Here is a 23178-nt window from a genome sequence, read left to right on the forward strand (position 1 = left end):
CGGTACAATTACAGTGCACCTAATGTGTCATATGGCAGGGGGATGGCATTTCACCATGAGCTGGCATGCCAGTCCAGAAAAGACAGGATATATTAAATTAAATGAACCTAAAATTCGAGCTCATGTTGTTTCGTTTGCCTCTTTTCTTTGTGCAAACCTTTAAAAACAAACTGTCATCCTTTGCAGAAAGCATTCCTTGTCACTTCAAATGTGCCAATTGAAGGCTACTTTACATCATTGCTTGCAATTTCCTGTGCCACAACAAAAGAAATGGAATAAAACAGAAGCAAATATAATGGCAAAAGAAAATGGAAAACGACAGCAATGATTATCATAGTGAGAACCCATTCCAAAGGGAAAACTGGAAGGAGAGGAAACTATATTCACTCAGCATGGGGCTCATCCAGAAACAGTCCACTCATTGAGATTCAGGCGGTGTGGATGTTACCGCTGCATCAGGACAGTTCAGGATGCGCCGATGTGCTTGTCGCAGATATTGCTGTTGCCTGAAGTACACCTTGAAAGCACCCTTGATGGCAACAAAAGCAATGCCTCCCTGTAAGGAGAGACAGGCATTCATGCAAAACTGTTAATGCGATACAATGGATAAAAGAATAAAAATGCAACCCTCATTTCAAAAGAGCACACACAGTTTGATTGCATTGCCCTCTGTTGCTCTTCTTCGTGGAATCAAGTTTAAATCTATTAATCTATGGAAGCACACGATGGAGCTTTGACAGCACACTACGTCCTGGTGCCAACGGTGTCTCACTGTGCAGCTGCGTAATTTCATTGTACATTGGTATGCGCCTCGCAGAACGCTCTCGGAAATGTACTTTCGACATTGTGTGGTGAATGCTTTGGGGGTGCAAATAGAATTTAAAAAGAATAAGTGATCTTCAATGTTCAAACTGGTCTTGCAGCTCTATCAAGCAAAAATAAGCATGGCACATTGTGTGCCTTTCCAGAAGTAAGGTTTGAGAGAATACCATTTAGTCGAACATCATCTGTTAAGGTCAATTTTTTTTGTATGCACCCGAGGCTCGTATGAGAGCAAACACACAGAACATACAGCAAGGAGAGCAGGAAACGAGAGGGGCGGGAGAGGGAAGGGCAAAACAGTGGGGAACAGAGACATGAGGAGATCTGTGGAAGGGAGAGGGATGGGACGGGGCACACAGGGTGAACAAGATGGACCCCACAGGGACTTTCAGGTCCTTACACGACAGGGACTTTCAGGAAGGAAAGCAGGGAATTTGAAGGAGGTGGGTTTGGGGTGGATTAGTGGGGGTAGAAAAGATTGTGGATTTGGATGGGGGATTTTGGATTGAAGAGTGTTTTTAATTCGAGGTAGTTTTACCAGAAGGGGGTGCTGGAGGACCTTGAGTGCTCTGCGGAAATATGGGGGGGGACTTATCTCAGACAGAGCAGGTGGGGGGGGGCACGGCTGGAGAGGAGATGGTAGAAGACAGAAAGACCACCGACTTGCTTGCAGTGAGAGAGTGAGAGGCCCAAAGACTCAGCCTCATCGCGGGAGATACCATTGATCCTAAATGCCAGTTTCCATAGCATGAAGCCAAGAAAGGTGAGAGGTGGGAGCACCAGCCCAGAGGGGAGAGCAGTACTCTATCAGGCTGCGGACGAAACCTTTGTAAGTGGTCAGGAGCTCAGGTGTGCAAAGGAAAGACTTTGCATGACGGAGGATTCCCAGTCGGCGACTGGCTTTGGAGGCCAGGTTCGAAATGTGGCTTTCTCAGGAAAGATCATGGCAGATTGTGAGACCCAGAATCTTGAAAGAAAAGACTTCTTCAAGAGGATTGTTGAGAAAGGAGATTGGGGGGGGGTGTGGAAGGTTTCAGACGGTCCTTTCGGAGAGAGACATAGTGAGAGTGTGGAATACACAAATTGAACAAATACAAAAACAAAATTGTGATATAAATGATAAAAAGTCAAAAAATATAACTTGGAATGTAAGGTAAGTTAATACATTTACAGAAAACATAATGTAATGAACATAGTATTGGGCATTCCTGATTTTTCTTTTTGCATACAGAATCAGGTCAGGTCAGGTATGGGAGCATGTGCCAGAACAGCGCGTCGCTGCGTCCAGATACAGAATATACAGATATTTTTTTTGAATATCTTTTTTGAAGATACAGTTTCAAAATACAGAATCAGGGCTCATGGAAGAGCTCGAACACAGAATGGATCAAGCACAACATAATGAAAGGAACAGCAGAAAGAGAGGAGGGAAACACCAACAGCAGGGCCGAGCAGTGGCGTACTGAGGGGTGCAGAGGAGGGCATTTGCCCCCCGGATGTCGGGTTCTGGGGTTGGGGGGGCGGGGGGGTGAGGGCGCCAAATTCACAACCGGTTTAACAGGTTCGCCCAGAATTTAGTTATTCTCATCAAATTATGGATCATTAAGATGTTAGTGTTATGAGTGATAATGGTGCCGTATGACATCAAATATTATTAACCTCCGCCATCGAAGATCGGAGGTTACTGTTTTCACCTCTTTCTGTTTGTTTGTTTGTTTGTGAACAGTATTACGGAAAAACTCCTCGACGGATTTCGACGAAACTTGGTGGGGGGGGGGGGGTTAGGTATGGTCCAAGGATCATGCCATTAGATTTTGGACTTGGTCCCCCCCCCAAAAAAAACTGTTAGTGAAAAAAAGTTTTTTTTTGCATTTCTACATGTTTTAAGTGATTTCCAACCCCCCCCCCCCAAAAAAAAATGTTGGTGAAAAGAACTATAACTCTGTCAGCACTGTTGACATCATATTTAATGAATAAGATATAAGGTTCACTTGAGTGACCCAGCAGTATTGGCGGCGGAGATTTTTCACTCTCCGAGTGCTCCCCCTCTAGTTGTATATGCAGAAATAGTATGGCTCGGGAAATCCGTTTTTCAGTGTTAGATTTATTCAAATAAAATACCAGCACAAGTGACATGCACGTGATCAGGAACCCTCTGCGGTCACGGTGTCCCGGTAAAAGCGAACCACATGATCACGAACCTTCTCAAGCCACGGCTTATCAGCGGAAGATTCGCTACGTCGGCGCATCACGTGGGCTTCTACCACCGTACAGAACAGGGGTCGTTGCGCCATGTCACGATGATGTGATAGACTTGAGAGCCAACCGCCAAGGAAAGGCAGAGAGGAAAGAGGAAGAAAGGATCGTGTGGGAGAAAGAGACAGTTTGGTGAGCGTTGTGCTGTGATGAAGATGAGTTGCTGAGTGGGCCGAAATGATTAATGGTTACTTTAGCCAAGAATGAATATTATTTGAGGCATTTTTTATTTTTTTTTACCATTTGCTCTGAATGATGCATGCATAAAGATGAATTTGTATACAGCTCATAATCTCTCGATTTACGAACACCATGTGTTCCTGAAAAGTAGTTTGTAAATCGGGAGTGATTTTAACACAGATATCATGATTTCCCCTAAAAGGTTTCCCCCATCAAAGAGCTTCGTGTTTTTTGGACTTGCACAACACTGGAAGGTGCCACAAATCGAGCAAGTAACATGCATACTTTTCTTTGTTATTGTGTATCCTGATTATCATGACCCTTGCCAGAGGAGAGGACATTACATTTGGGTTCGTTTGTTTGTCTGTCGGTCTGTTTGTCCACCCAGAACTTGTGTTTTTATCAGAAACCCCTTGACGGATTGAGAGGAAATTTCCACCATTTGAGCAACTACTCATGTAGAATGTTTCAATGATAATTATGATGTTATTGGTCACGTGGTGTGGCAGCCATGTTGGAAAAACTGCAAAAACTTTGGACCTCCATCTCTGAAAGCAGACCAAGGGAAAAAATTGAATCTTGGCACATTGCAAGTACTCCCCATAGGGGAATATGTGATTTTTTTTTTCATGATGTCATGGGTGCCCTCGTTATGAAGTCAGAATTGCAAATGTAGAACGCAACATCTGAACAGAATGAACATTTTTGAGGGTTATCTTGGGATAAAATGGTCCACAGAAAAAAAAAACAAAATTGGTGACGTCACGGGTCACGCGATTCGGCAACCACATTGTTTAAACAACAAAAAAAAAATTCAAAAATCTTCTCTGAAATGGCTGAAGAGATCAAGGTGAAGCTTTACACGTATGACCGCCTATCCAAGAGGAACAAAAGGTTCTCAAATATTATGTCATCGGTCACATGGTTTGGCAGCTCTATTGGATTGAAGAAAAATATTAAATAATGTTTTCTCTGGAACTGCTTAATCAATCGACGTGAAACTTCACAATTATAATCAAGTAGTGATGGGGAATACATGTTTTAAATTTCAACTTGATCGGATACATGGTCTGGCAGCCAGAATTATTAGATTTTTTTGATGTGGGTTATTTTTGATTGTTTCTTTTGTCATAAGGTTCACTTTGCTGTGCCTGGGTGGGTTTGAGGGAAGAGTAGTAGCAGCTGAAATGCGAATCCTATCCAGGTTCCTCCTGATGACTTCATCTTTGCTTTTTGTTTATTTGGGTTCCTTCTGATTACTCCAATGCAGGACTGTACCTATTTGGTCTTCCATTTGATTCGAATTAAATTTATGTTAATCCAATTCTCAATTTAATTGAATAATAATAAACGTCATAGGTCAGGGTCAGTTGTCCTCTCAAAGCGGGGTTGCATCAGAGCGGGACGTCTTGGTACCCGGTCATCACTGCCAGCAGTTATAAAGTGGCAGTTCTAATTATGTCTGTTATTAATTACATAGCACACCAGTACACAAACGCCACACAAAATACACCACACAACTTCAAAAAAAACAAGTCCTGGTGAGTGTCTGCATTCTCAGATTGCTTTTTTTCTTGTTGTATTTGCGAAGACTTGTTGTATTCTCTTGTTGTATCTCCTGCGATGAGGCTGAGTCTTTGGGCCTCTCTCTCTAACCTCAGGCAGGTCGGTGGTCTTTCTGTCTTCTACCATCTACTCTCTGGTCTCGCCCACCCCATTGCCCCCCTGCTCTGTCTGCGATATGTCCCCACCATATTTCCGCAGAGCGCTCAAGGTCCGCCAGCACCCCTTCCTGGTGAAACTACCAAAAATCACGAATCACTGCTCACCTTCACTTTTTCATTTCTCTTTTTTCACGCCTTTCGAATAAACTTCCACTCTCTCAATCCCATTCCTCCCTCCAGGCCTTCAAAACAGCTGTTCACCACTACCTCTTATCTTCCCCCATCCAAATCCCCGATCTTTTCTACCCTCGTTAATCCACCCCAAACCCACCTCCTTCAAATTCCCTGCTTTCCTTCCCGAAAGACCCTGTAATGTCCACCTTGTGTGCCCCATGTTCCCTGCCCCATCCCTCTCCCTTCCACAGATCTCCTTATGTCTCTGTTCCCCACTGTTTTATCCTTCACTCTCCCACCCCTCTTGTCTCATGCCCTCCTTGCTGGGCGTTGTGTGTTAGCTCTCATACAAGCCTCGACAATGTATACAACAACAACGACAACAACAAAAGACAAAATAACGTGCAATATTCATAAGGTGGGAAAACATCCACAAACCTCTTTAGAATTTCTTATTCCTCTCTCACAATATACCACTTTCCTATTTTTCTTTCCACAAGTATCACTTCTTTAAGCACTTAGGTGGGGGAGGGGTGCCATATTATGTTTTGCCCCCCGGGCACAGGACACAACTAGAGGGGGAGCACTCGGGAGAGTGCAAAACCTCCGCCGCCAATACTGCTGGGTCACTCAAGTGAACCTTGTATCTTATTCATTAAATATGATGTCAACAGTGCTGACAGAGTTATAGTTCTTTTCTCCAACATTTTGGGGGGGGGGTTGGAAATCACTTAAAACATGTATAAATACAAAAAAAAGAAATCGAAATTTTGTTGAAAAAAAAGTTGCAAAAAATTTTTTCTCTATTTTTTCGGGGGGGGGGGGGGGGTTGGAAATCACTTAAAACATGTAGAAATGCAAAAAAAAAATTTTTGGGGGGGAACAAGTCCAAAATCTAATGTCATGATCCTTGGACCATACCTAACCCCCCCACCAAGTTTCGTCGAAATCCGTCAAGGAGTTTTTCCGTAATACTGTTCACAAACAGACCCGTATCTTGCCAAAAGGTGACCACGTGTGACTTCTTTAAGGTCACACTGAGGTGAACAGAGCTGCTATCCACCAGGAGCGACTCCTTGTGGAATATCTGCCTACGAGAGATTCCGATGAGAATCGTTCTACAGAGTAACCATGAAAAATATGCGTTTGCCTCATAACGTCACCAAATGACATCATAATGTCACAAGCTTGACATATCTAGAAAGCACTCATCGAGGTGTTCAATTTGAGGTACGACACGATATGGTTCCTAAAACTTGAAAATTTGACCTTGGGGTCAAATATGTTTGACCTGAGGCGCTAACCATGAAGGTCAAGGCCAATCGCCACCAAAAATTAATCAGCTGAGCGCCAGACCATGAACTATATTCCCATGAAGTTTGAAGACGATCCAATCAAAATTACTCAAAAAATAAGGGTTTCGTCGACTCCCCTGATTTGCGACAAAGTGACCTTGACCTTTGATCTTGACCTTCAAAATTTTGTGTGCTGAAAGGGACCTCTATAGGCCTCTGATATGCGAAGTTACAAAAATTTCCAATGATAACTGTGCTCTGCAGAATTTTTTATACGTGATTACAGACAAAAAAAAAAAACATACAAGCTGACTAACATATCTTGCAAAAACTTCGTTTTGGCAAGATAACAAACAAACAAACAAACAGAAAGGGGTGAAAACAGTAACCTCTGAACTTCGATGGAGGAGGTTAATAAGTACGCCACTGGGGCCGAGGGAGAAAATAAACAAAGAAGGGGGAAATACCAACAGAAGGGCCAAGGGAGAAAAAGAGACAGAAAAGAAGAGTTGTGGGCAACAACGCGGGGTAGGGGAGAATGCAGCGGGTGGATGAGATGGATACAGGAGCAAATTCTCAAGAAGGAAAAACTGGAAATTTGTGGGGTTGGGGGGAGGGTGGTTTAACAGGGGTAGAAAAGATCATGGTTTTGGATGGAGGATGAACTCAGATGGTGATGAACAACTGTCTTGATGACCGAGAGGGAAGAATGAGATTGAAGAGAATGTGGAAGTTGGTTCCATAGGGCAGAAAAAAAAAAGAGGAACAAATAAGTGGAAGTGAGAAGTGATTCTTAATTTTGGTAGTTTCACCAAAAGGTGGTTGTTGGTGGACTGCATGCGTCCTGCAGAAACTCGGGGGTGATAAAGCATGGAGAGGGCAGAGGGTGCAAGACCAGAAAGGAGGCAGAAGATGACAGAGATCTCCGACCTGTCCGCGATGGCAAAGCGATAGGTCCATAGACTCAGCTTCATCATGGGAGATTCCAATAATATTGAGGCCTTGGTTTCCACGGGGTAAAGCTGAGCAACGTGTGAGGCAGGGGAGTCAGCCCAGATGGGAGAGCAGCATTCCATAAGGTTGTGGATAAAGGCCTCGTAGGTGGATAAGAGTTCAGGTGTGCCAAGGAAGGACTTTGTATGATGGAGGATGCCCAGTCAGCCACTGGCTTTGAAGGCCACCTTTGAAATGTGGTTTGCCCAAGAATGATCATGGCCGATAGGGCCCAAAAGGTTTTGCAGTATGGTCCTTTTGGAGAAAGAGAGAGTGAGTGTGTGAGATTTGTCAGGAATGAAAGACATATTCCAAGTGTTTGACCAGATTGTGATTTTGTGAAGGTTTGAAGAGAGGGAAGAGGCTGCTGCCTGCATATCTGTAAGATAAGGGATGTCACGGCAGAGGCTGGAGTCATCAGAAAATAGACAATAGAGTCATCAGAAAATAGAGATTGTTGATGAAGATTAGGAATAGGATTGGGCCGAGAACGCTGCCTTGTGGTACTCTGGCCCTGACAGGTAGAGGAGATGAAAATATTAAGGTGAGAGCCACACGATTGCTATGAGAGTGGAGGAAGTTGGTAACCCAAGAGTGGAGTTGGCATTGGATGCCATAGGCAGAGAGTTTTGTGAGCAAGGTGAGATTCCAGACTGCATCAAAAGCTTGAGATATGTCTAGAGAGATGGCCCTGATCTCATGTCTGACACTGAGGATCTCTATCCATTGTTGGGAGAGTAGAAGTAGCATGTTCAAGATGGGTTGACCTCATCTGAATCTGAATTGATGAAATCCATTTGAGAGAGACCAAACAATGAAATAAAACTTGAGACATTCAACACCTGCAAGTATCTTGGTTCCTGGGTTGCCAATGGCTCAAGATATCAAACAGAGGAAAGCTGCCGCATGGAGATCTTGCAACAAGCTTTCAAGAATATGCAAGTCGACACTCTCTCAGCGTATCAAGGAATGACTGTTCATAGCGACATTTAAATAGTCTCTCCTACTTTATAGGAGTGAATGATGGACCCTCACTGCGACCCATGATAAGGGACATGATGGCTGCTATGTTTGACTTCTTCATTCAGCTTTCAATGTCCATTGGTCTGAACATAGGACAAATAAAGAGCTGTCAAATTATCTACTGCAAGCCTGTTGGTGAAAACTAGAAGAAAGTGGCTCAGAATTGCTGGGCACTGCTACTGCTGAAAAAACAAACTCGCTTCCAACCTTGTACTCTGGACACCTAAACACAGAAGGCCAAAGCAGAGCAGACCAGCTCTCAAAGATATCAATATGCTGAAGGATACAGGCCTGGAGACAGAGGAACTGCACCAGGAAAATGCTTGATTGAGAGGACTGAAAACTGATGATTAAGGTCATCTGAGTTCAGCCGATGAGCCAACTTTAGAAGATGATTATTTTATGGAAGAACCCAAAATGCAACATTTTACACTAAATATTATGCATGAGGAGATGGTAACAATTTTGCCTGATCAATATTAGGGGCAGTTCAGAGGGATGAACGTGAAAAGAGGCAACACTCAATTTATCAATATAAGATCCTGCATTCATCTGCAACATTCATTTTCACAACTTTCACTCAACATCTAATGTGGAAGGATAAAGTTGATTAGAAGAGTACTTTCCTCGGAGCTGGAAAGTCCTGGATTTGATTTGAGTCGTAATGCAGTCAGCAGGGAGCACAGAATTTCAGAGTTAGCAATTCTTTGGAGTGAACGATAATTCTTTGAGAGTGAACGATAATTATTTGGAGTGAACGATAATTCTTTGGAGCGAGCGATGATTTATTTGGAGTGAATGATAATTCTTTCGAGTGAACGATAATACTTTGTAGTGAACGACAAACTGAATATCCTGTCTATTCGGAGAGATAAGAAAGATTCCATTTTGGAGGGGCAAAAAGGGTCTTTTGGCTGCTTTCTTGACCAAATATTAAAAAGTTATGAAAAGGTCAATTAGGAACATTACAAATATACAACTGTATAACCTGAAATAATGCGACTCTCAAATGGGGGATCAGACCAAATATTTACATACGTGCTGAAAAACAAGTTGATGGTGCAGTACTGTATATGCAAGGAGTTAGAGGTAACAATGCAGGATAGACATCAAAGTGATTGCATTGCTTAAAAAAAGAAAGATGAAAACAAAATCAATGTTGTGTTAAGGTGGGAGGAGAGGGGTCGAAGAGAATGCAGGATGCTGACAGCACCAGGATTGTCATTGCAATCAATCGAGAGACCCAGCCAAGCTGGTCTGGCAAATGAAGTTTAAGCCAGCGTGGCAACAAAAGCAATTCATTATGGATACCACCCCCAACCCGGTCTGCATGTTAACTTCATTTTGCACGATGTCCTGCATGATACTGTATGAGTTTTGTGCAATGATTATAAGAAAAATGATTGTGTTGCTTCACTTAGGAAATTGCCTTATCCAAGTTGTTTAATTAAAAATGTGGTTCAATAACAGTGTTAAAGCCAACAAACAAGTAACTCTCAATGACATATGAGGAGGTGGGGGGAAAGGGTTAAATGTTTGTTGTCATTTTGGAACATTGAAGCACCATTGAATGGTTAATGTTATTTTTCTAACTTGCATGATATTTATGGTAAAAATCAGTGCATTCCAAAAGACACTATTTGCAAGAGATAGACCAATCACAAGTTTATTAATGTCATTGTGCAAGTCAAGTATAAACAGTTCAGGCTTTATATCTGCTTTGGACAGCTTACACTCAAGGCTGCATGACCCCTGAATAAAAAAAAATTTGAAAATAAAGTAGAGCTGTAAACACAACAAATACAATTGGTCCATGGACTACCATAGCAAAAATGTTACACCAGGTCTCGCACACACCTCAAATAAATAAATAAATAAATAAATAAATAAATAAACATGCCCCAGCATTGAAGGCATGTGAGAGCAAGAGTCCTGTAGTTGCTCCTTCCCTCCCCCCACTCAGGTCAGGTCAGGTATGGAAGCATGTGCCAGAGCAGCGCGTCGCTGCGTCTACTTTCCGCCGGTTCTCCAGGGGCCTCCATCAAGCCAACCCCCCAGGCAGATGCCTGGCCCATCCCCATCTCCTTGAGATGCTGATCAACCTGCTGCAACGGCAAAGCACGTGGTCGGCCCATTGGACTCCTCCACTCATGAGACTCCCTCGCTGAGAGAATATGGTGAGTAGGATCAGCATCAGGAAAAAGAGCCACATGTCCATACAGCCACAGCTGACGCTCACAGACTATGCAGGTAATAAATCTCATTTGGGTCTCTCTCAGCAAACGCTCGTTGGACACAAAGTCCGACCAGCGATAGCCAAGGATTCTCCAAAGAGACCTGGTACCAAAGGAATTAAGTCTCCGTCTTAGATCCCTGGTCAGAGTCCAAGTCTCACATCCATACAGCAAGACTGGAAGCACCAAGGACCTGAAGACTCAGACTTTCGTCCTCCCACACAGGAACCGGCAACACCACACCCCATGATCCAGTGAATCCATGACTCCCCAGGCCCGACCCAGATGTCTGTTGACTTCTGGCTCACAGCCAGCAGAGACATGAATATCACTGCCAAGGTAAGTTAATCTCTCCACGACCTCAACATCCTCACCACAGATACAGACAGGACAGCAGCATCAAAGATGTCAATAAAAGCCTGGATCTTAGTTTTGATCCAGGAAACCCGAAATCCCAGTGGCTCAGACTACTCATTCAGCACCTCGAGGGACCCAAAATGATATCTAGTCTCCGCAAAGATGACCGCATCATTTGCGAAATCAAGGTCAGAGATCTTCACATTCCCAAACGATGCACCGGAGCTTGATCTCTCCGACATCCTCCCGAGAATCCAGTTCATACAAGTGCTGAAAAGTGTGGGGGGCAGTGCACACTCCTGATGAACTCCAGTAACAATGGGAAATAAGGCAGAGATGGTACTACCACATCTCACACCACTCTCAGTACCAGAGTAGAGTTCAGACATCAGATCGATCAGTTTTGGTGGCACCCCACGAAGACCAAGAATCCTCCAGAGGGTATCCCAATTCACTGAATCAAATGCTTTACAGAGATCAACATAGGCTGCAAGCAGCCCCTGCCGAAACTCTTGTCTGCGTTCGGTGAGGACCTGAAGGGCAAGGACACGGTCAATCGTTGACCTCTTTGGTGTAAAGCTTGACTGCTTTGGACACTGGTGCTCAAGCAGATGGTGGCGAACCCTATCAAGAGTTATCCGAGCAAAGACCTTGCCTGGCACTGAAAGCAGCATCACCCGTCAGTAGTTGTTGCAGTGTTGGCGATCACCCTTCCCTTTCTCGAGAGGGACAACAAGGCCCCTCTTCCAGTGAGCACAGAACTGCATGCAACGACACGAGCCCCCCTCCTCACCCCCGATCTACATCTAAACATATACAGTTTGACCTGCAGGACACATTTGGCCATTATCATGCTTAAAGCTTCCCTCTCTGCTTCCCATCCATCCATCCACTGGGACCATACTTTGTGCAGAGCGTTGGTGCTGCCTAAGCAGTCTCCTTGGCTATTGGGCACAATCCTGGACAGGTCTCCACTCTGACACAGTATACCAGCAAGCTGGCACTAATTTTGCCGACCTCGGAAGGATGACAGGCAGAGTCAACCCCACCTGGTATTAATTCAACAGCCGGGTGGGATTTGAACTCTGGATCCGACGATCCCCAGCCCTCCACCCTAACCATTAAGCCAACACCAGGCATTTCTGCTTCCTCAGCATGCTTAAACCTTCACGTTTTAACGTAGCACTTAAAAGTTTCCCCTTCTCCACTTCACCAGCACCCCATCCCCTTCCTGCTTCCAAAGGGAACCACCACTGGCCTGCTTCCCCAGCGTCCAGCCTCCTCTCCACTTCCGCAGCGTCCTGCCCTTTCTCCGCCTCCAAAGGCGTCCAACCCCCTCTCCGCCTCCCCAGCATCCCACCCCTTCTCCGCCTCCAAAGGCATCCCGTCCCCTCTCTGCTTCCCCAGCATCCTGCTCCCTCTACACTTCCCCAGCCTCCCGCTCCCTCTCTGCTTCTCCAGCGCCCTTCCCCCTCTCTGCTTCTCCAGCATCCCACCCCCTCTGCTTCCCCAGCGCCCCGCTCCCTCTCCACCTCTCTAGCATCCCACCCCCTCTCTGCCTCCCCAGCATCCTGCTTCCGCTCCACTTCCCTAGCCTCTGACTCCTTCTTCGCTTCCCCGACATACCGCCCCGTCTCCGCTTCCCCAGCGTACCACCTCCTCTCCACTACCCCAGCGTCCTGCCTCCTCTCTGCTTTGCCAGCATTCTGTCCCCTCTCTACTTCCCCAGCGTCATGCCCCCTTTCTGCTTCCAAAGCGGCCCACACCCTCTCCGCTTCCCCAGCGTACCACCCGCTCTCCACTATCCCAGCGTCCTGCCCCCTCTCTGCTTCACCAGCATCCTGCCCCCACTCAGCTTCCTCAGCGCCCCACCCCCTTTCCGCTTCACCAGTGTCCTGCCCCCTCTCTGCTTCCGCAGCATCCCAACCCCTTTCCGCTTCACCAGTGCCCTGCCCCCTCTCTGCTTCCCCAGCATCCCACCCCCTCTCCGCTTCCCCAGCTTCACGCCCCTCTGCTTCCCCAGCGTCCCACTCCCCCTCCGCTTCCCCAGCATCCCACTCCCCCTCCGCTTCCCCAGCATCCCCCCTCTCTACTTCCCCAGCATCCCGCCACCCTCTCCACTTCCCCAGAATCGCACACCCTCTTCGCTTCACCAGTGTCCTGCCCCATTTCTGCTTCCGCAACGTCCTGCCAACTGCCTGCCACCTTAACGTCCCGCTCCCTTTCTGCTTCGCCAGCGCCCTGCCCCTTCCTGCTTCCCCAGCGCCCCACCACAGTCCTGCTTCCCCAATGCCCCACCACTTGCTGCTTCCCCAGCAGCCTGCCTCCTGTCTGCTTCCCAAGCATCCTACCCCTCTCTGCTTCTCAAACATCCCACCACCACTTCTGCTTTCCCAGCATCATGCCCCTCTCTGCTTTTCCAGCACCCTGCCCCCTCCTCCTTCCTCAGCGTCCCACCACTGTCCTGCTTCCGCAATGCCCCACCACTTCCTGCTTCCCAGCGGCACAGCATCATCCTGCTTCCCCAGCATCTTGCCTTCTCTCTGCTTCCCAAGCTTCTTGCCACTCTCTGCTTCTCAAACATCCCGTCACCACTTCTGCTTTCCCAGCATAATGCCCCTCTCTTCTTCTCCTGCGTTCTGCACCCCCTCTGCTTCTCCAGCGTCCCGCCCCCTCTCTGCTTCTCCAGCATCCTGCCCTCTCTCTGCTTCTCCAGTGTCCCGCCCCCTCTGTTTCTCCAGCGTCCTGCCCCCTCTCTGCTTCTCCAGCGTCCCGCCCCCTCTCTGCTTCTCCAGCATCTTGCCCTCTCTCTGCTTCTCCAGTGTCCCGCCCCCTCTCTTTCTCCCCCGTCCTCCCCCCCCCCTGCTTCTCCTCCGTCCCCCCCCCCCTCTCCCTCTCCAGCGTCCTGTCCCCCTCTGTTTCTCCAGCATCCTGCCCTCTCTCTGCTTCTCCAGTGTCCCGCCCCCTCTGTTTCTCCAGCATCCTGCCCTCTGCTTCTCCAGCGTCCTGCCACCTCTCTGCATTGCAAGCGTTCGACCCCCTCTCTGCTTCCCCAGCGCCCCGCCCCCTCTTTGCTTCCCAAGCGTCCTCCCCCTCTCTGCTTCACCCAATGTCCCACCCCCTTTCCACTTCCCCAACATCCCGCCCCTCTTTGCTTCACAAGCATCCCGCCACCTCCTTGCTTTGCCAGCGACCCACCCCCCCCTGCTTCCCCATCGTTCTGCCCCCTCTCTCCTTCTACAGCATCCCACTGCCCACTCTCTCCTTCTACAGCATCCCGCGGCCCCCTCTCTCATTTCACAGTATCCCGATCCCTCTCTGCTTTCCCCAAGTCCCACCCCCCTTTCCACTTCCCCAACATCCCGCCCCTCTTTGCTTCACAAGAGTCCTGCCCCAAATTTGCTTCCTCAGCGTCCTGCCACCTCTCTGCTTCCCAAGCGTCCCGCCCCACCTCTGCTTCCCCAGGTCCCACCCCTCTTTGCTTCCCAATCGTCATTCCCCCTCTTTGCTTCCCAAGTGTCCTGCTGCCTCTCTGCCTCCCCAGCACCACACCTCCTTTCTGCTTCCCCAGTGTCCTGCCAACTTTCTGCCTCCCCAGCATCTCGCCTCCTCTCTACTACACCAGCATCCCACTGCCTCTCTGCTTCCCCATCATCCACCCCCCTCCATGCTCACCACACGTCCTAGTCCACATTCTACCACCTCTCCCTCTCCACGCCCCCCCCAACCCCTCCCATTTTTCCCACTCCCTGCCAACAGCAATTCCTCCCCAATCCCTAACTCTATGGAATTCCAACATCCAAGGTCTTTGCTACATGTTGAGAGATCTCTCAATGCAAGCTGCCACTGGTAAACCTGACATTATCTGCCTAACAGAATCCTTCCCCCCAAAGGATGTCCCAGATTCCTGTGCCTCTCCCACAGTATTGTCTTTTCTGGTTCGACAGGCCAGACACTCGTTCCAGCGGTGGACTTGCAGTTTGTCAAGAACTCCATTTCCTACTGTCTGTGTAAAACCTTTCCCCCTCCTAACCCTCAAGAATACATTTGGCTGCACTTTCCCCTCTGCAACCACCTCCCTCCTGCTTGTCTGTGCTCTATATCATCCTCATCCTAACAGAGGTGACTTTGTTTATATCTGCCTGTTTGCCAACATGGACAAAATTAAAAATGATAACTTTTCACCACCCATCCCAACTCTTGCTTCCTCATATGCGGTGATTAAAACTGTCACCATGCCAATTCAATTTGTGTAGGTATCTCTCCAACCAGCCATGATGAGTGAACTTTCCAACTCAAATTTCTCCCAAGGCACGTTCTCCACTACTAGACTTGGGGATGACGAATTTTCCAACCAATGTCTCCAATTCCTCCTCTGCTCCAACAGGTTAATCTGATTATGTGCTTGTGAGAGTTAGCATTTCTCTGGCTGTTGTCAGAGAGCTGTCTCAGCACTGTAAAATCTGGCAGTTCACTCAAGCTGACTGGCAGGCTCTGCAAACTGCCATTTCATGTCATCATAACTACCATTTATCATACCTATCCTCTTGCCCCTGATACAAAGAACCATGTTGCCTTCAAACAACTTGCCTTCTCTTCTTGGAAGGAAAATCTGACCAAAGGCAACTTTAGATCATTCCACAAAGCCCAGAACAAGTATGTGCCCACTCTCAGGAAAAACAGAAACCTTTTGGCTAACCTCAAACTTGTCTCCTTCGCAGACCTGGTGGCACCTTATCAATCTGTCTCTGATGTATACTACCCCTCTATCCCCTTCCCTCATTTCAAATGGCACCACAGAGTTTACTCTGCTCATGAGAAGACCGAATACCGCAATTTTGTGTTTGCTTCCAAATCTTGTGTACCCAACCCCCAACTCCAAACACCTACACTAATCAGTCGTACCCAACTGCTTCTGGAGAGTGTCTTTCCGACCTAAGAAGGTGTAGCGGTTTCTGGTAAACCTCGACTCCGATTCTGCAACAGGATTAGATGGCACGAGTGCAAGTGTCTTAAAAACCTGCTCTGCTGCTCTTCCTCATCCTCTGTCTGCACTGTTCATTTGAGCATTCTCTCTGGGTCAGTTAACGTCTGCTGGAAGTTAGCCAAAATCACTGCAATACACAAATATGGTGCAACAACAGATCCTCTTAACTACAGGCCTATGAGCTTGCTTCCAATTATAAGCAAGGTTATGTAATCTATTATTGCAGTTGACATTAAAACCTTGCTTTTAGCCAATGGACTGGTATCAGATCATCAGTTCAGTTTTAGACCCTGTCATTCTACCTTGCACATGCTGCTTCGACTCTCCCAACAATGGGAGGAAGCCCTCAATACCAAACATGAGATCAGGACCATCTTTCTGGACAAACACTACATGGCCAAAAGTATGTGGACACCTGCTTGTCCACCATTTCATTCCAAAATCAAGGGGCATTAATATGGAGTTTGTCCCCCCTTTGCTGCAAAAATAGCCTCCACTCTTCTGGGAAGGCTTTCCACTAGATGTTGGAACATTGCTGCGGGGATTTGCTTCCATTCAGCCACAAGAGCATACGTGAGGCTGGGCACTAATGTTGGGTGATTTTAGGTCTGGCTCGCAGTCGGTGTTCCAATTCATATCAAAGGTGTTCGATAGGGGTTGACGTTACGACTTTGTGCAGGCCATTCAAGTTCTTCCACACCAATCTCGACAAACGATTTCTGTGTGGACCTCGCTTTGTGCACAGGAAAGGGTGTGGACCTCACATTGTCATGCCGAAACAGGAAAGGGCCTTCCCCAAACTGTTTCCACAAAATTGGAAGCACAGAATCATCGAGAATGTCAGTGTATGCTGTAGCATTAAGATTTCCCTTCACTGGAATGAAGGGGCCCAGCCCGAACCATAAAAAACAGCCTCAGACCAGTATTACCACTCCACCAAACTTTCAAACTTTACAGTTGGTACTATGCATTTGGGCAGGTAGTGTTCTTCTGGCATCCACTAAACCCAGATTCGTCCATCGGACTGCCAGATGGTGAAGCGTGATTCATCATTCGAGAGAACGCGTTTCTACTGCTCCAGAGTCCAATAGCGGTGAGCTTTACACCATTCCAGCCGGCGCTTGGCATTGCACATGGTGATCCTAGACGTGTGTGCAGCTGCTCGGCCATGGAAACCTATTTCATGAAGCTCTCAACGAACAGTGCTTGTGCTGACGTTGCTTCCAGAGTCAGTTTGGAACTCGGTACTGAGTGTTGCAACCGATGACAGATTATTTTTCCGCGCTATGCGCTTCATCACTCGGCGTTCCCGTTTTGTGAGCTTGTGTGGCCTACCACTTTGTGGTTGAGCTGTTGTTGCTCCTAGACGTTTCCACTTCACAATAACAGCACTTAGAATTGACCGGGGCAGCTCTAGCAGGGCAGAAATTTGATGAACTGACTTGTTGGAAAGGTGGCATCCTATGACGGTGCCACGTTGAAAGTCACATCTCCCCAGTACGGCCCATTCTACTGCCAATGTTTGTCTATGGAGATTGCATGGCTGTGTGCATGATTTTATACACCTGTTAGCAATGGGTAAAAAAAAAAATGACCGTTTTTACAGCCATTTTTCCCTGCTGTGCAGGGGTTAGGCTTTTTCTTGAGGCAATGTTTTATGGCCGGATGCCCTTCCTGACGCCAACCCTGGTCGCCTCTTACGACACACAGGGATATGGTACACCTATTCTAACTGGGGCATACACCGGGACCAGTACACTGGCACTCATTTCGCCGACCTCGGAAGGATGACAGGCTGAGTCAACCCCCTGGTGTTAATTCAGCAGCCAACGGGGCTTGAACTCAGGACACTGGGATCCCAAGCCGCTGCCCTAACCACTGCGCCAACACCAGGCTACTGTTAGCAATGGGTGTGGCTGAAATATCAGAATCAACAAATTAGAAGGGGTATCCACATACTTTTAGCCATGTTGTGTATCTCGAGAATTTGCTGTATTCTGTCACCTCACCTTTATCTCCAAACTCTTTGCTTATGGAATTCAAGGCCACCTCCTCTCAGGGATCACTGACTTCCTACACTCCTGTCTTCAGCATTTAGCTTTTAACTGGATCCTTTCATTTCCTCTCCCTGTGAAGGCGAGAGCGCACCAAGGCACTATCTTGGGCCCAGTCTTGTTCCTCATCTTCATCAATGACTTTTCTGATTCCCTGGAAAATCCTGCCTATATCATTGCGGATGATTCTACATCTGTCATATCATTACTCATCCTTCAGACAGGTAGGCCGCAGCCTCTTACCTCTCTGCAGACCTGGATAGAATCAGGAGCTGGCAAAAATCGGATGGACGTTTAACGGGCATCCCATCTGCCAGCATTCGTTGGTGAATGTTGAAGATCCCATTGTGTCCTTCGTGAAGAGTCGGCAAGCTATCGCTCCAAATTCCATGAACAAATTCCAAATTCCTGCCCTAACCAGCAGAGGGAATTGCATCAGCACAGCCATGCCCCCAGCCAATGATGCTACCCTACAGCCTTGTGCTACATACAAATGAAAAAGAACCTTGGAAGATCATATATTCAAGATGGCCTCCAAAGCCAGCCATCGACTGGGCATCCTTAATCGTGCAAGGTCTTTCCTTGGCCAATCTGAACTTTTGACAACTTACAAGGTCCTAATTCGCAGCTTGAAGGAGCACTGTTCTCCCCTATAGGCTGGCACACGTTCCTTACCCCCCTGCCCTTCTGGATGCCGTGGAAAGCAAGGCCCTCAAAATCATTGGGATCTCCCATGATGAAGCTGAGTATCTAGGCCTGTTACTTTCACATCACAGGCAGAATGTTGACCTCACTGTATTATACTGCCTCCTTTTTGGTCTTGCACTCTCTATCCTCTCTTGGCTCTCTCCCTCCACGGTTTCTGCAGGGTACACAGAGTCTGTCGAACACCCTCTTCTTATTAAACTCACAAAATCCAGGCTAACTGCACACCTCCATTCATTTGTTCCTCGTTTCTCTCACCTGCAGAACCAACTTCCCCAGTCTGTTCAGTCACATTCTTCCCTCCAGGACATCAAGACATGTTCCACACTACCTCAGGTCATCTGAAATCCATACTCATGATCTCTTCCATCCCAAATGACCCCATTCCCAAACACTCCCTATTTCCAGGTTATTGTTCTTCTCTTCTCTTCTCTTCTCTTCTCTTCTCTTCTCTTCTCTTCTCTTCTCTTCTCTTCTCTTCTCTTCTTTCTCTCTCTCTCTCTCTCTCTCTCTCTCTCTCTCTCTCTCTCTCTCTCTCTCTCTCTCTCTCTCTCTCTCTCTCTCTCTCTCTCTCTCTCTCTCTCTCTCACCTCTTTTCATTTGCTCGATGTCATTTGGTTCGTTCTTTTACTGTTTCGTCCCCGCTTTCCCCTTCCTGCTGTGTTTCAGCTTGTGTACAGCATGTTCACCCCAATGTGTCCTTCTTCCCTTCCCCTTGACCTCACTCTCACTTCTACTCCACTGTTGTTGTTTCCCTCTTTCCATTTTGTTCATCCTTCCATTCTGCACAAGCTCTTCCATGAGCCTCGATCATGTGTCGACAAAAATAACAAAGAAGAAAAATAGTGGCCATAATAAAGTTTTACTTGATTTCTCCGCAATAGGTGATGGCTTTTGATTGTAAAAAAACAATGATTTTTTTTTTGCTACATTTCTTTGTTATATCAATTCATTTATTGGATTGTCCAAAAAAAAAAGTTTAAATGGAATTATTCAAAAGTGCCATTCATTCTTACAAAATCATTATAACTAGTATTTCTCCGAACGGGATACTCTTGTATTACTGTTTCCATACAATCATTAGACCGTTGGACCAAAATAAAGCATATCAAGAGAAATACAATGGCAATGTCATGTCGCAATACCACGTGGTGAGTCACCACAAATTTTGATTTGGCAAAAAGATGAAAAGTAAATACACACGTGTAATGGCTGAAAGTGGCCATATTTTTCCCACCCATGTTCAAGATTACCATAATTCCTTTAGCTTAAAGGAACATTGCTGGACAAGCAGCCTTGGTTTTGCCTTTGTGGTGTCATCGCTATTCCCAGAAGTATATGGTTTGGCATCGAAGAAAACCTTCATTTCACACCAGCCTCCCACGCCCTCACTCCCACAGGGCCTGATATCATGCAGTCACCAAAGCAGGGTTATTCTCCAGCTAACCCACTCAGGTTGGCAGCTGATGTGTGAGAGTGAGAGCTATTGTACAGGAACCCTCGTGGCTAATGAGGCAACAGGTGACTTTACCACACCTCACAAACAGATCAAGTAGTAAAAAAACAATGCTCCTGTAAGCACACATGTTGAGGCAAAGTTTCCAGCGAGGTTGAAAAAGAGTCAGACCGAGGAAAAAAAAAAAGACAATCAAAATTTCTGTCACAATGTGACTCATGTAGCAAGAATACTGATGCACAAGAAACAACCTACTTTCAAAAGCATCAGTAATGCAATGCACGAGCCAAGATGCTTCTTCGGAGCAAAGACGGAAAAGAACCAACGTATCCTTGAAGTGTCTGAGCAAACACCAAGGACATCATTAGGTCAACAACAATCACAAAATAATAATTGCAAAAGATCTACACTCCCAGAAACAGTGCTATTGCATTGTGAGACTGAGCTCTACAAATCCTCATCCAGTGCATTCGAGGTCAGTAACTTGACAAACTTCACCTCGTCATTTACATGAGGAAAAACAAACAAACAGTATGTGCCTTAAAACTACTTTGGTCAAGTTAATGAAAAAAAATCCCAGTATATTGTATTATACAAACAAGTTTCCAGTGGATATTGTTTGTTTTATCCCATTATAAAGGAAGAAACAAAGTGCTGCCAAAATATTTGAAGAATTCCACATTTCAAGGAGTTAACCAGCAAAGGGAGTGATCGGACAGTGTATTAAGGAAGCTCGAATGCAGAACGGGATAATTGTGGATATTTTGTTGCTTTGAGCACCCGCAATCATTACTTTGTTTAAGGTGTGCTGTATTCATTATTGCTTGGCATCATTACAGTAGTTTTTGTAAGCAGTCAAATTGGCATCATTACAGTAGTTTTTGTCAGTCATTACATTGGAATCATTACAGTAGTTTTTGTCAGTAGTCATATTGGAATCATTCCAGTTGTTTTTGTCAAGAGTCATATTGAAATAATTACAGTAGTTTTTGTCAGGAGTCATATTGAAATAATTACAGTAGTTTTTGTCAGTAGTCATATTGAAATCATTACAGTAGTTTTTGTCAGTAGTCATATTGGAATCATTACAGTAGTTTTTGTCAGTGGTCATATTGGAATCATTCCAGTAATTTTTCTCAGTAGTCATATTGAAATCATTACAGTAGTTTTTGTCAGTAGTCATATTGGAATAATTACAGTAGTTTTTGTCAGTAGTCATATTGGAATGATTCCTGTAGTTTTTGTCAGTAGTCATATTGGAATTATTACAGTAGTTTTTGTCAGTGGTCATATTGGAATCATTCCAGTAATTTTTGTCAGTCGTCATATTGGAATCATTGCAGTAGTTTTTGTCAGTAGTCATATTGGAATCATTCCAGTTGTTTTTGTCAGGAGTCATATTGAAATAATTACAGGAGTTTTTGTCTGGAGTCATATTGAAATAATTACAGTAGTTTTTGTCAGTAGTCATATTGGAATGATTCCAGTAGTTTTTGTCAGTAGTCATATTGGAATTATTACAGTAGTTTTTGTCAGTGGTCATATTGGAATCATTCCAGTAATTTTTGTCAGTCGTCATATTGGAATCATTACAGTAGTTTTTGGCAGTGGTCATATTGGAATCATTCCAGTAATTTTTGTCAGTAGTCATATTGGAATCATTCCAGTTGTTTTTGTCAGGAGTCATATTGAAATAATTACAGGAGTTTTTGTCTGGAGTCATATTGAAATAATTACAGTAGTTTTTGTCAGTAGTCATATTGGAATGATTCCAGTAGTTTTTGTCAGTAGTCATATTGGAATTATTACAGTAGTTTTTGTCAGTGGTCATATTGGAATCATTCCAGTAATTTTTGTCAGTCGTCATATTGAAATCATTACAGTAGTTTTTGTCAGTGGTCATATTGGAATCATTCCAGTAATTTTTGTCAGTTGTCAAACTGGAATCATTACAGTAGTTTTTGTCAGTAGTTATTTTGGAATCATTACAGTAGTTTTTGTCAGTCATCATATTGGAATAATTACAGGAGTTTTTGGCAGTAGTCATATTGGAATCATTGCAGTAGTGCTGGTAGCAGATTAGCAGGCAATTGTATTGATTTAGAAGCGTGTGGTCTAAGGCCTAGTAAAGCGGAGTAACGGATATTGAAGGAAGGTTAAAAGTCATTGTGTCATTCCATGGGAAGAAGATGTTGGCTGTGCTGCATGTCGGAGCAAGGTAAGGTTTATTCAGAATATTTGAGAAACAGGTACAAGCTGCCATGTAACGGACTTAAAGCAAAGTGTTGTGAGGGAAAGTTTTCTGGTATTCTTTCAAGAAAAGGAAAGGGAACATAATTAATGAATGAAGTAAGAGAGGTCAACCTGTGGTTCAAAGAATGGTGCTGGCAGCAAGATTTTATACTTAAGCAGGAGAAATCACTTTGGGGGCAAAGGGGGTGTTTCCAGAATGATGGCCATATGCTAAAGAGAAAGGGGGCAGCAAGGTTTGCAGTGGGAATTGAGGAGGGAATTCAACATTTTTTTTTAGGTCAGGGGAGGGGGTTGAGTTGGCCAAAGTTGAGAGGCTATAAATGAAGGAACTGCTACTGAGAACATGATTGGTAGGGGCAGGCAGCAAAAAAAATTACAAGAAGGAAAAAGTCAAAAAAAAAAAATTAAACACCAAAGCTAGCAGTTACAATAACAAGATGGAAGAGATTGAAGCTAAAGTAGATAACGAGGAATATGATAAAGTTGTAGTGTGCAGAGGGAGTGCAGTGTCAGACCTGTTTGTAAGTAATGATCCAAATATTGTGGAGGTGGGAGAGCGTTTAGGCGCAAGTGACCGTAACACGAGAGAGAGAAGGCAAGGATTGGAGAGTCGCAAATATAACACTAATTTCAAAAAGACAGCCAGAGCGGAATTAGAGAACTATAGACTTGTTAGTTTGGTTTCAGTTGTAGGAGAGATGTTTGAAGTTAATTAGCCGTCAGAT

The 23178-nt window shown here is 45.5% G+C and overlaps 1 protein-coding gene across 2 annotated transcripts in view; it reads right to left on the minus strand.

Annotated features, from left to right (window-relative positions):
- Window positions 1-23178, minus strand: part of MARCHF5 (membrane associated ring-CH-type finger 5) — a 333575-nt gene that overhangs the window by 343 nt on the left and 310054 nt on the right. For both annotated transcript variants that reach the window (XM_085892587.1, XM_085892592.1), the window contains exon 6: window positions 1-556. This exon is cut by the window's left edge and continues 343 nt beyond it. In XM_085892587.1, the coding sequence (XP_085748713.1) occupies window positions 419-556 (138 nt within the window). In that variant the 3' untranslated portion in view covers window positions 1-418. The remainder of the gene's footprint in view (window positions 557-23178) is intronic.

This window comes from Eptatretus burgeri, chromosome 1, assembly GCF_056783735.1.
Source record: "Eptatretus burgeri isolate ZD-2024b chromosome 1, Ebu_testis_v1, whole genome shotgun sequence".
Lineage (NCBI taxonomy): Eukaryota > Metazoa > Chordata > Myxini > Myxiniformes > Myxinidae > Eptatretus > Eptatretus burgeri.